The following is a 14,615-nucleotide window of genomic DNA, read 5'->3' on the forward strand; positions in this document are numbered from 1 at the left end:
GTTTTGGGAGTGATAGTAGCAACAGAGGCAGTAGCAGTGACCAGTGCTATATTTTTGGTGGTCTGAGAAGGGTTATTATGATGCCCGCTGGATTGGTTCTGCCATATGATGTTGGCTGTGATCTTGGTTATGACTTAATACACTCCCTTCCCCCTATTTTCTTTTGTAGATACCCAGATTTAAGATTACTGAGAATTGAGTTTTAATCTATCACATGATTTTATTTTCCCCAGACTGATTTTGTTACTGTCATTAAGCATAATTTGAAGTATTAGTATAATATAGAATCTATGTAAAAACTAGTTTGCTTCAAATAAGAATGGAAAAATAAAGGTTATTAAATAACTGATACAAGGAAGTTCATGGAAAATGCCTTCTTTTCCCCCATCATTTTCACAATTAGGGTGAGCATTCTTTTTCTGTTAGTCATTTTAAATAAAACTTAGAACTTATCTTCCGTAAAGATTTGGAGCATGAAAAGAGTGTGCAAATGAATTTGGTTTTCTTTACAGGCATTTGGAAGTTCAGGCATTCTCTGCCTTCTAGTTATGCAGATGGTGTGGGTTTTGTGTAGTTTTGTTTTTCTTTTTGTCTTGTATTATTTGTGGAGCATATATGTGGAGGCTCAGAATTGGGCAGTTTCCATTATCCTTGTTCCATATACTTCTAATAGCCAAATAAAACTTAGATGGTTCAGTGATTTACGTGGAAAATAAATTTTAAAAAAATCTAAACAATGAAATTTATAAAAAGAAAACATAAGTGAACATATTTATAATAATTTAAAAAGGAAGTCCTAATTTAATGAAGCAAACTATTGCTTAGGATTTGAGGAAATAAGCACTCTAATAAACTTGTTTTGGTAGTGTTAATAGTATAACTTTTCTAGAAGGAAATCTGTAACTACTTATCTAAATTAAAATGTATATACCTATCCTAGCAATTTGAACAGAAATTTACTTTATTGGGGAATGCCTGGGAGGCTCAGTCAGCTAAGAATCTGCCTTCAGCTCAGGTCATGATCCCAGGGTCCTGGGATCGAGTCCAGAATTGGACTCCTTGCTCAGCAGGGAGCCTGCTTTTCCCTCTGTTTGCCGCTCCCTCTGTTTGTGCTCTCTCTCTGACAAATAAATAAATAAAATCTTTATAAGTAAATAAATAAAGCAGTTAATTCTCTAGAGAACATATTTAAACAAACAAACAAAAGAAATTTACGTCATTGGTATACCTCAAACCAATTTCTATGCATAAGATTGATCAGAGTAGTATTTTGATAGCTAAGAATAAAGCAGTCAACATGATTTCAGGTGCAGCTACTAAAATATATTTATATATACACACACACATCTGGATCATACGACTGACTGTCATACCGTATAAAGTATATGGAATATGGAAGAAGTACCAGTTTAGATTAGGGATAGGAGAGGTAATGTTTTGTATTTTTGGAGTTTAAGGTGTATCTGAAATATCCAAAATCAAAAATTCAGATATTAATTAGAAATTTGGATCTGGGGGCGCCTGGGTGGCACAGCAGTTAAGCGTCTGCCTTCGGCTCAGGGTGTGATCCCGGCGTTATGGGATCGAGCCCCACATAAGGCTCTTCCACTATGAGCCTGCTTCTTCCTCTCCCACTCCCCCTGCTTGTGTTCCCTCTCTCACTGGCTGTCTCTATCTCTGTCGAACAAATAAATAAAATCTTAAAAAAAAAAAAGAAATTTGGATCTGGATCTTAATGAAGATAATTAGACTGTGTGTGTGTGTGTATTTTATATACATACATAAATATATGTGTGTATATTAGCATACATATACATATGTATACCAAATATGGTCATATAGTTATATAGATGTATAAATAGTTGAAATCAAAAGAGTACAAAAGGTTATGTATACTTGCAAATGTGAAATTCCTTATAGAATGATATTAAGGACAGCCCACTGAATAGCATCTAACTATCATTTAACATTTGTGATTTTAAAAAGTTTAGAAAGCAACTGATTTTATGTATCACTACTAATAAGTGTTTTAAATCACATGGATAAAAAATAAGAGATATCATAGTCAAAATATTGAAAGCACTTAAAGAAAAGTGGCATATATTAGGAAACAATAATAAGATGATTACTGGTTTCTCATCAAAAAACACAGAAACCAGAAGACTGTGTAATAATGTCTTTCAAGTATTGAAAGAAAAAAAAAAGGTAAATCTAGAATTCCACATAAAGAAAAGTATCTTCCAAGAATGAAGACAAAGATATTTTTAGATGTTTCAGGTGGAAATTTAGATCTTCAAGAAGAAATGAAGAGCAAGAGAATAGGTATATGTGTGGGAAAATATAAAAAAATATAAAGCATAATTGCCCAAAAGAGACAGCCTAGTTGTTCATCAAGAGAATAGACAGAAAAATAAAAAGTGTGGCATATTATATCACAGAACACAATCCCAGCAATAAAAACAAATGAAGTAATGACAGACATAAAAATGACTAAGTGCCAAACACTCCGCTGAGTGAAAGAAGCCTTCCAGCAAGTATCACAAACCACATGATCCACTTTATATGAAGTGCTAGAACGGACAAAACTAACCTCTAGGTGTGCAACAGGAATTGAGAGGGAGGGTTGATAGAACCTTCTGGGGTGATAATCATGTTCAACAGCCTATTGGGACTTCAGAGGACGCGGGTGTACACGTTTGTGAACAATGACCAAATGATACCCTTAAAGTTTGTACATTTTACTTTTTTTTACCTTTAAAAAGCCCATAAACAGAGGTGCCTGGGTGGCTCGGTCGGTTAAGCATCTGACTCAATTTCAGCTCAGGTCATGATCTCAGGGTTGTGAGATCAAGCCCTGCATCAACCTCTGCACTGGGCATGGAGCCTGCTTAAGATTCTCCCTGTCTCCCCCCGACCCGTCCCCCCATAAATAAATAAATAAATAAATAAATAAGAAAACAAAAAGCCTATAAACAAATACTGAATTCTAGTTAAATATATGAATTATGAATTGCTTACAGTGAGGTCTGCTGGTTTTGCAACTTATTTTGAAAGGCAATATGGAAATATGAAGAACTGACAGATGGTTTGAGGAATGCATAGATAGATAAATGATAAACTAAATATTATAAAATGACAATTGAAGACTCTAGGTTCTGAGTGTATGGGTGTTCATTACACAGTTCCATCAATTTTTCTGTATGTTTACAATATTTTTACAATAAAATTTTCGAAAAAAATATTTGGTTCTGGAGCTAGATTATCTGGATTCAAACCTGGGCTTCAGCATTTTCTAACTATGACCTTGAACAAAGTACTTAACCTCTCCATTCCTCAGTTTCCTCAACCATAAATGTGAATAGGAAGTGCTTACCTCACAGGGCAATGTGAGTATTGAATTAATAAATAAAAGCACCTTGAACAGTGTCTGCCGGTTACTACACAATAAATACTATTACTATTTTTAATCCCTTAAAGCATGGTATTTTTATGTTTAACCATCTTTTTAATTGAAACTATGATAGTATTTCATGGAATTTATAAAAAGAATAGGCAGAATGTTATTTAATTTCTTTTTTTTTAAGTTTTAATTATTTTAGCAGGTGAGGCTGAGTTTCAAGCAGACCCTGCACTGAGCACGGAGCCTGATGCACAGCTCGATATCACAACCCTGAGATCATGACCTGAGCTAAAACCAAGAGTTAGCTGCTTAACTGACTGTGCCACCCAGGTGCCCCTTATTTAATTTCTTACTGATAAATCAAAGTAAATATTCAATTATAGTAATTGTAATACTATGGCATCTTTAAATAATTTTAAAAACTCAAAGAGTTCTGCTTTTTACATTTTGTTCTGCTTTACTTATTTATATCTCTTTTATCATCAGACTTCTAGATTTTATTCCCGCTGCTTACAAGTTACTTGCTTCTATCTGCTTCCTCTTTTAGCAATTGCCGCCAGATTATTAGATGTAAATATCATCATAATAAGCTGTAGAGATGGCAGCCCAAGATCTCCAGTGGGGGGAAAAAAATCAACCAAACTTTAAAGTTCTGGCTCTTCATAAAACTTCTCCCTCCTCCCTCATCCCTAAGTGTTATTATTTTCTTATCCTGAGATATAGTCGAAAGGGTTGAGATCGATGAAGGTTGACTCTTGGATAAATAAGGCAGAACACACATCTCTTAAGATTCCTAGATTCCACTCAGCTTTAGAAGAAGCTGATGGTATTTCCTTTTATTGTAAGTATAATCTAAAGCATGTCACAATTATTACCCAATGACTTAATGTCCCAAGGGCATAACTATTTCTATGATTTGAAGGCAGCTGACTGGACAGACTTAATATAACATAAATAGCCATCTCGTCCTGTAAGCATACAAGCTCCAGTCTTCAAAATTGGCTCAGGCTTCATTCCATTTATTGCATAACTAATATATATTTCTGGATTCTTTGTGTATCTGCATCTCTTCACTCCACTTGGTGATCACTTTGTTTTATTCCAGCTATTTTTCTTGCCCCTGGAATTGTTTACTCTTTCCTGACTTAAATGAGTTTTGATTGATGGCTCTGATCTTTACATTCTCTGTAATTGTGTTCTGCCCAGAGTTCAGCCAATTTTGGCTAAGGCCTCAATTTGTGTGTCTGACCTAGTATTGACCTACTTTGGGTCCCAGTTCTGGGCTTTTGGGGGCTTCAGATTTCATGATTGCTCACTTCTATCCTTCCTTAGTTCCCTTGTCCTAATCCCTCTCAGGCCCCGTGGAGCACATTACTGGTATGTTATCTTGCAGAAAGAACTATGTTCTTATTTTTATTTATAGTTATATATTTTAACATTTTAATTTCAGATATACTTAAAAATTGAACTTCGATTTTTCTTTAAAAAATTGTTCTTGCATTTTGATATGTCATTTATGGCAGTAAGTTTAACCATGGTGTTTGCTTTTGACATAATTTATTTAGCAATCATTTGTGGAATATATACTTATTAAATGCCAAGCACTATGCCAGAGAGCAGTGCTGGAAATAGTAATAAAATATAGTCACTGAATTTAAGGACAATGGGAGACAGACCTGTAAACAAATAAGAACCAATTCATCTCAGTCATCTCTGAAAACTAAGCTTTAAGAGCAACAAGGACTGAAATTAAAATCATCTCCAACATGTCAAAATTTCCAATAATCTCAGAACAATTAACATTTCTCTTCTTGAGAGAAGAGCAGTCTAAGACATTAAGCTTCAGAATGACACAGTCAATATACATAATAGAATTAGAAGTTCATAACCAGGGTCAGATAACAAAGTCTCTCTTTTTGCATCTGATTGCAAACTTAGGAAGAACAATGAACAGAAGGAAAACTTAGTGGCAGTTAAAACACCAGGAATGGATGTAGTTGACTGGGAATAAGATCTCAGTGAAGGTCTCCTGCCTCACTAAGGAATGTCACTATATATAAAAGTGATAAAAACAAAAGAAAGTGAGGTTGCCAGGAACACAAAAGCAAAGTTGATTCTGCTTTCACAAAAGCAAAGTTGATTCTGCTTTAAATATTCCTACTCAAACTTCTAAGACAATGAAGGTTTTGATCCCTACCAATCAGTCTGGGAAAGGGGTCTAGCCCAACATTCTAAACCACTCAATGTCTCAAATTTCTCCGGATGTTCTCAAAACTTCTACTGTTTTGAAATTGACCTCTAGAATTTCTTTTTTGTTTTTTTTTTTAAAGATTTTATTTATTTATTTGACAGAGAGAGACAGCCAGCGAGAGAGGGAACACAAGCAGGGGGAGTAGGAGAGGAAGAAGCAGGCTCCCAGCAGAGGAGCCTGATGTGGGACTCGATCCCAGAATGCTGGGATCATGCCCTGAAATGAAGGCAGATGCTTAACAACTGTGCCACCCAGGCGCCCCTGACCTCTAGAATTTCTGAATTATCCCTTGTTACTCCAACAAAATGAGCAAGTTGTAAAGAAGCCAGGATCTTCCTAGAATTGTATTCATAGTGAACCCAATCTGTCAGATCCTTGACCAAGAATTTCTGACCAGAGGCCATGTTAGGGCTCAACAATTGAGAGAAAAGTACCCTTTGTAATTTCCCAGAGGAATGCAAAGGGGCTCTGTCATGCAACCAGATTCTATAACTTGCCTTCAATCCTGAAGTACTTGATGCAACTGGCTCCTCTGATATGCCAGACCTGACCCTGGTTTCTGTTTAAAAAAATCCAGGGGCGCCTGGGTGGCACAGCGGTTAAGCGTCTGCCTTCGGCTCAGGGCGTGATCCCGGTGTTGTGGGATCGAGCCCCACGTCAGGCTCCTCTGCTATGAGCCTGCTTCTTCCTCTCCCACTCCCTCTGCTTGTGTTCCCTCTCTCGCTGGCTGTCTCTATCTCTGTCAAGTAAATAAATAAAATCTTAAAAAAAAAAAAAAAAAAATCCAAGCTGGCACTCTCCCTGGAGCTTTTGGGGACATTCACAACAAGCTGACCTCCAGGAGCATCTTCTTAATCTGTAGTGAAACTGTTAGATTTCCTTGAACTTTCATTGTTGCCCACCTTTCGAGGCAGTAGAACTAAGCTAGAGATCCACAAACTATGCCCAAAATCTGTGACAGATGGAAGAGTTCAAAACCAGTTGTCATGTAAGGCCAACCGTAGACCTCTAGCAGCAAGTTTGGCTCTGGGTTAGCTTGAGATGGGCACAAGACCTTGAACAATGTACCAGACCGTGGACAGCTGACTAGATGTGAATCCTGGGGCCTCTGAGAGGACAGAGATGGTGAGGGGATGGTGGTACTGAGAGGTGTATGGAAAGAAAATCCTCTTAATGCAGCTGATTTGAATTATACCAGCCCTTGACTGCATATTAGAAATCTCCTGGTGCTAATATTGAAAATCTAGGAAACAGCAGCCCAACCCGGACAGATAATTTCAGAATATCTTGAGCTTGGGCCCTTTGAGATGAATCTAACACAGCTTGCCAGACAGAAAGATTCATTTGGCTGATAGCAAGGCTTCATTCACCCACTTTATAAAGCAAGCAGAGACATCATTACATTTTGGGGGGTTGTTTTTTTTTCTTGTCTGAGCTCCTAACTATGAGAGATGAAGCTATACCAGAATTGCTAAGGCAAATACCTGCTTTAGAACATAACTTCTCCAAAAAATCCACAAGTTTTTCACCTCTTTGGGTGCCTTTTTTTCCCCTCAGCTCTAAAATAGTCCCCCTTCTCTGGGTGTTTATTTGGCAATGATCTTACCAGAAGTTGTCGTTTTGCCACAGAGGTCCTGGTGCAAAACAGCTCTAATGTTTGAAATCAAAGAAATGCAACTGGGACATCCACCTTATCCTATTGCTTCCAGTTCCTTCTAAGATAATGAATCTATCTTTTTCCTTCTACCCTTCCTCTTGTTTCCAATACATCTAATCTCATATTTAAGTAGCATGACCAAAAGTCACAGTTTTGGAGGACAGTTTGGATTTATGCCTGTTGTTGAGAACTAATTATTAACAGCATTCTCTTTCCTTTTCAAAATCATCTTTAGCGGGATGATGAATGACACAGCCATCCAAGCAGTGAGCCAATGCTCAGTCTCTTTAGCTCAGTTCCCAGGGAAGAGGTTATGAGGATAGAATTCTGTATCAGCAACTGCAGCTGCATTTTCTTAGAGATAATGAAGGACAGGGAAGAAAGAGGACTCCAGAAGTCAGTGTTTTTCCTCTTTCCTTATCTCATTCCCTCTTGCTTCCCCATCCCTTAGTTTGACTCCCAAAGTAGAGCCAGCCAATAATGCAGTCAGGCTGGGGAGACAGATTCCACACATGTAGGAAATGACTGCCCAGGACAGGCACAGCTCCCTTACTTTTTCTCCACCTTAGGGAATGGGAACCACAGCATCTAAATAATCAACCTCTATCTTTTCTGGGAAGCTGGAGTTGATCCTAGGATGAGCATGAGTAGCTTTGCCAAAGAAAATCATGAGATGTTCTACTGTATACCGGATAATACATATTTATTCTCCTAATGTATTTGCTAAAAAGATTTATAGTAGCTTACAAGGGTGTAGGTCAGATATCAAGATAATATAAATTAAGAAAAGTGAAGCAAAAATAAAAATAAGACAGTGGATCCACAGAGTAAGGGTAATATCCCAAATACCAATTTCACTCTGACACAGAATAGGAAATTAAGGGTAAAAAGACTTCTCACTTAGTTTCCAAAGTATTTTCTCTATCAGACATGGACAATGCATCAAGCCTATTACACCAATGACATTCAGACAACTTAAAAAAACAGTAATGATGGTAATGACAAGGCTGATAAACAAATTAACTTGAGACTGGAAGGTATTACATACATAAGTAAAAGAGACAGAGTTAATGTGATCATTAAAATGAATCTATAATGTTGAGAATGTAAGAAGCATATCAGCTTTTAGCAAAGTGACCAATTTCGATTAATATTTTTGTTCATTGAGACCACTTAAAGAACTTCATATATATATTATGGTTTATATTTCATCCTTCCCACATTCTGTGATGACTCACAGCTAAATTCTCTGGTGTAGAGCTTTTTCCCTTAGAGCTCTCTCTCCACTATTTTTCTCCAGCATGTAGAACTCAAATGATATGAGAGGTATTGATTTTTTTCTTATGGAGGATACAAAAATAATATCATTGTCTTTTAGGAAGCAGAAAGCTATGAGGAAAGATGACTGAAGCTCATGAAATTCTGACAGATATGGATAAGATTAAAACAGTCGATCATTTTTACAGGAAAGCTCTAGAAGACATCATTGAAACGCTTCTCAATGGATGCAACCTTGATATGGAAGCAATGGGCACCCTCACACATTCCAGCTAGGAGCATAAATAAACACATTATTTTTTCTGTTTGGCAATAGTTTCTAAAATAAAGTTGCAGGTACTCATTGGCCCAGCAATTAAGTTGTCCTATGAATATTCTTGATGAATTTTGAGAAAGTGTGTTTGCGAAGATGTTAATCACACCATACTTTTAGCTTCGGAGACTAGAAACAATCAAATAGTCTACCCTAAGGAACTGATACCATAAACTTCAATATGTTGCTATCATGGAACGCTATTTAGTAATAATGAAAAATGAGACACATGTGTCTGTGCTCATATGGAAAGATTCCCAAAATAAATTACTGAAAAACCTAATGTTAAAATTGGCTTGCATTGTTCACCTTTGACTAAAGTATTTTATAAGAATGAAATACATGGTGTTATATCTGGTAGTGCATGCATAATGTTCTCCCTCTGGAAGGAAGTTGCTACATCTATGGAGGGGGTTGAAAAAGTGTCAGAGGATTTTGTCACCTCTTGGTTAATATTTCTATACTATTTGAACACAATTTACCATGTATATGTATTACCAAAATCCAGAAATGGAGGGTTTACACACTGAAGGCTTGGGAATAAAGAACAGATTGACCAGAGTGGCACCAATCCACCTGGAATTTTGTAGCTGTCTCTTCCTCTTAACTTGAACTGACTTGGTTTTCTGCTTTTGGATTATTTTTCCACTTAAGCTGCTTACTTCTGGTTTAGTTTTAATGATCTTACTCCTACTTTTTTTTTACCTCTCCTGAGCACACAGTCTATCTTGCCTGATTTTCTCCTTTGTCCTTGGACCTGGATTCTTCCTGCAGCTCTGCTCTGCTCCCAGATCAGTCTATTTTGGCTTCAATATACCCACTTAATTCTGGACTCAACTCCCTCTGACAATTGCAGCCAAGTATTCCTAGAGTATATCATCCTGCAGAGGAAAATTATAAATGAGTAACCTTCTCAAAAACATACGTATGCGTTGCCATTTTGTTTTGATTATATTCCCTAAGAATTATAATCCAGGAATTCTTCTGTATTCAAAAACTAGGAAAACACCCTCATAAATAAATGACTACCACCAAAAATCCCGACAGGTCCCAACTGTCCCTCAAATAAAAAGATCTCTTTCGAGAACTGAATTCCCTCCCAAACCTAGTAAACTTGGATTCTAGTAATATTTCATTAAATAATCTGGACCTGAGGTCTTCAAAAATATCTCCTTGCCAGGGAGGAGGAGTGCAGGTCCTACACATTCAGAATGGTACAACTTATACTGAAGAGAAGAAATCTGGACAAAAGTATCATGTGACAAAATCTTAGCATCTGGTTTCAAATTCACTTACCAGAATTAGCCCGAGGAAAGCTCAGTGGACATTTGAAAGCCCTGAGTGGATGCAGGACAGTAAGTCACTGTGTAAGATGGAGTCTCACCAGGGTGAGCCATTATGACTAGCAATGGAGGCAGGGAAGGCTTCCAGGAACATGAAGGAAAGCTGCCTCAGTTTTAAGTAAGCTCACTCGAACTTCTCTATGGCAACCTCATGGTTCACTAGCATGGTTCACTTATTTCTATGGATACGATAACAACTTCCAAGCTGTGCCTGTCCAGCCCACCAAAACAAGCATATTGGGGAAAGGCCAGAATCTTTACAGAACTAACTGTTCTTGTGACCCTAGTCAGTCAGACCCTTGACCAGAAGAAACTGGCCAGAGTCCATTTAAGAGCTCAGGAAGGAGGAATGAATTCTTGCCCCTGCTAGAGTGATAACAAAGGAGAGATTGTTATACATGTAACTTCTATACCCATCAGCAAACCAGCAATGGTTTTCGATGCAATTAGATCTATGGAATACAATATTTAAAAAAAAATTCCAAAACTGGCACATTTACTGGAACCCTAGAGGCCTCTTAGAACTGGCTACTTGCATCTGGTTCTGGTCACTCTGAGAGAGTCGGTCTGCTTTTCCAGGATCTACTCCCACCCCAAGACGACTCTAGCTTTTTAAATGTAGAACCAAACACATAGATATTCTCAAACTGGAGAGCAACTTTGAAACATATTAGGGTGAGACTAGATATGGACCAGAGCCAAAGTTAGAGCCTGTAATCAGGTGCTTGGACCCTGCAACTTCTGGGAGAACTCAGAATTAAAGACTGGTGGATCAGTTGCCTCACTCTGGCATTTGAAGTAGGAGGGAAGAAATAGTCCACTCAGCACCATATATTCAACCAGGCACTATGGCCCCCAAATCAGCATTCTTCAGCTCTAGTTTAAAACCAAATGCTCTGTCCTAAATCTCAGACTTTTAACGTCATAATTTCTCTGGCCGGGGTTGGGGGGGTTGGTGAGCGGGTGCTAGCTTCAGCATTTTGGTCAACGTTTTGTTTGATGTTGCTACAGTCAGTCTGTCACCTGCCTGCCACCACAATGACTGTGGTGTCCACAGCTGTCCACAGAGTGGTTATCCTCAGCTAGCAATAGGCTGAGTCAATTCAGTCAGAAATACTATGTATATAACAGGGATAACTGTTTGCCAGAAAAAGGAGGGATCTCCCACTGGCATGGAGAACAACTAGAATAAGCCTGATTTATAAATAGCAATGAATGAACAAATCCATGGAAATCATGGTCCTAGTTGGGTCAAGAGATAACAGACCAGCTGAAAAACATCCATAGAAGCCCTCAGATGAACACTTTCTCTTCAGCCTTAAAGGTTTCCTCCTTCAGCATTGCAGAGGTGACAACTTACTTGCCTGGCTTCGGTCAGCCCACACTAATAGAAGAGAAAGGGGCCAACTCAGGGAAAAATGAGATCTATACAAGTTCATATGATGGTGGTTGACTACATTGTTAATAGCTAGTCAGTGTGGGTGGGACTAACAGATATCCTCTCACAGCTGACCAAACTGACACTGTGAAAATAGTAGGACCAGAGTCCCAAAAATCAAGAACATCACTTTTATACTAATGGCCCCACTAAGCTTTCAAGGGAGGATCTATGATGCCAGGTATAGGGTTGTCAATCTCTAAGTAGCCCCATTGTGGTACAGATCCTATCATAATGAAGTCTAGGACTGAGACGTATTAGGATACTTCTTCCCTAAGTAAGGTATTGAGCAAAATACTGCTGTTTCATTCCCAGAGTGCTTTAAAGCTATATTCATCCTACCTGACCAAAATTAGTGGGAATGTATATCAATTACCCTACCAGAGCCTCTCCCACAGGAGGCTGTGAGACAGAATGCCCAGTTCCTAGGTGTTTGTCTCTACCTTCTGTTCCTTGGTGGAGACTGATTGTCAACAGCAGATCATGGGGCCTGCCTATGTCATCAGGGATCTGTAGGTCCCTTTTCTTGACCTACATCCAATTTCAGGTTTTTCTCCTATTGTTTTCAAACACATCAATTGGGAAAAAAGGGGCTCACAGTACCTCTTCCCTGAGTCCGGGATTACCATGAATCCCAGCAGTGAAGAGTAGAATATTGTATACCTAAACTTTCATTTCTCTTACATTAATTAATGGGCCAAATAAATTAAGCAATATCCAATATACTTACATCCCAAGGAAGTAAGACCACATACCTAAAATAAAATTAAAAGCTAAAAGGAGGAAGAGGGTAGAGCTAATTTTGAGACTATTCAAAAGTATCTGAATATGAATTGTGAACCATGGCACACAGTTTTGTGAAGATGGAGTCTCACAGGTTGGAATATACTTTAAACTGTACAGGTGTCAAGAGATTGGAACCTAGATTTGAATTTCTTTTCCTTTAGTGCATTGTAGTGAGGCTGTCAAACCCCCTTTCATTTTTATATAGACATAAAATGAGAGCTAGAGTAGTGAAGTGGATAAAAACACAAAACAATGCCTTTTACAAGCAGCAGTTACACATGACGTTACATTCACAAAACCCATCATGTAATCTGTGTTATTCAGTCCTTGCCAGGATATGTAAGCTTTTGACGTGTCATTTACAAATAAGAAGAATAAAGCTTAATCAAAAGTTAAATAACTCGTTTCATTTTTGAAAAATGAAAATAAATTTTTATCATTCTAAATCTCAAAGTCTTCATTGGACTTTCAGCTCATTATTGATTAGCCATGTAACCTCAAGAAATTACCTATGGACCTTATCTGCTTGATTTGTAAAACTACTGGCTGGATTTTAGAAACTTTAATTAGAGCTGGAAAATAGCAGGTATGGTGCACAAGACTCTGTTTATTATAAGGCCCAGATTCCTTCTATTTTGCCATAAACTACTCTCCTGAACAATAGCTAGGAAGAAAAGTATCCACAAAAATACCACCAAACTTCTCATTTCAAGAGAGTTTTCTGACCAATATCCAAATTTGACTCCATCATTACCATTAATAAAGGGAGCATATCAGTGTGTCATTACACATATTTTTATCATTTCTCCTGCTTTGACCAATATCCTACGTATTGGAGGCAACATATAACAAGAGTCACAATGAATACATTGTCACTTCTATAAGAAAACTGCCAGAAGGTATGCAGTTTACATGCTAACCAAGACAAAAACAAAAACAAACCTGTTGATCCAAATAATACCAAAATGCCCAGCCATTTAAACTTGGCACACCATTTCCCATCACATCTATGCCTCTGTTTTTTTTATTATTTTTAATTTTTTAATCTGTGCCTCTAATTTTACACTGTTGATTCACATATGAAAAGCACTGATCTTAAAATCACTAAGTTATTTAAAATAAGAGGCAAGATTCCTTCAAAGTATACTCCATCCTGTGTAAGCTTTTATTCCCTCTATTCTATCATTATGTCATATAATCTAAAAGTCATTGCCATATAGGGTTTCTAGATATTAGAAACTCTAATTTCTGCTCTGTTGGTGTAAAGCATCTCGGCTTCAGAAGCTTACCTGGTGGGATGAGAAAACTGAACACAGACACAGTGCAGAGTAAATATCCGCAGACCAATGCTGCCTTTGAGGTACCTCTCTTAATTCAAGTCCAGAATCTTAAATCTACTGCTAAAGACCCTAAGGGTGTGTATGGGGTGGGGCAGGCTGGGGGTGGATGGGAAAGGCTGGCAGCAGATGGCAGCTATCACCATCCTGGGGCTGGGCACACAGCAAGAAAAGGCACTTACTTGCTACCATGTGACGGGTCTCCAATAGTACCTGAGGGAACCCTGAGCAGCAGAACTCCCTGGAGCCCTTTTCTCCTCCTGGGCTTCTTTTTCTTCCCCGATCTCTCTGGCTTTCCGAGTTCTGGTTGCTTAGGAGGTGTTGCTAGGCTGGCGTCTGCCCTCACCAGCTGATGCTACAGGCCACGATGGCTCGGAGGTGAATGGACCCCACTGAATTCCCAGCTAGAAACCGGGTCTCTGGGGTGCCTGCCCAGCCACTGACCCAGAGACCCCTCCCGGCCAGATGCGCAGTGGAGCCGAGCCTGCCGCCTTGATGCTGTTTTTGTGTCCTTCCCACTCCACCCTCTCATCTCCCAGCCACTCCACCCTCTCCCCCGCCCTCATTCCCAGGCCGGTGTGCGACTTCGCCATCCAGACCGGGCGTGGGCGGGGTGATGGAGACAGAGCCCCGCAGCCACCACTGCTTAGGTCAGAATGGCAGCTGCTGCGAGAGTCTCCTCCACAGCGGCGGGAGAAGGGAGAGGGGGCGAGAGGAGGGGATTCGCGAGGAGGGGAAGCTGATGTGAGAGCCTGAAAAGATGGAGAGAAGAGGAAGAGGGGGATGCAGCTAAGGGTTTTGGAGAGGTGGGA

At 38.8% G+C, this 14,615-nt stretch overlaps 1 protein-coding gene across 3 annotated transcripts in view; it reads right to left on the reverse strand.

Moving 5' to 3' along the window:
- The window catches only part of SCN7A (sodium voltage-gated channel alpha subunit 7), an 80,654-nt gene extending 66,344 nt beyond the window's left edge, over positions 1 to 14,310 (reverse strand). The window contains exon 1 of one of the 3 annotated variants that reach the window (XM_002923800.4): positions 13,986 to 14,310. In XM_002923800.4, coding sequence (XP_002923846.2) covers positions 13,986 to 13,995 — 10 coding nt within the window. In that variant the 5' untranslated portion in view covers positions 13,996 to 14,310. Of the gene's footprint in view, positions 1 to 10,195; positions 10,389 to 13,755; positions 13,837 to 13,985 lie in introns of those variants that run through there. The other 2 variants (XM_019804424.2, XM_034654678.1) reach the window with 2 other exon arrangements.
- Positions 14,311 to 14,615: the final 305 nt, after the last annotated feature.

This window comes from Ailuropoda melanoleuca, chromosome 2 (genome assembly GCF_002007445.2).
Source record: "Ailuropoda melanoleuca isolate Jingjing chromosome 2, ASM200744v2, whole genome shotgun sequence".
Lineage (NCBI taxonomy): Eukaryota > Metazoa > Chordata > Mammalia > Carnivora > Ursidae > Ailuropoda > Ailuropoda melanoleuca.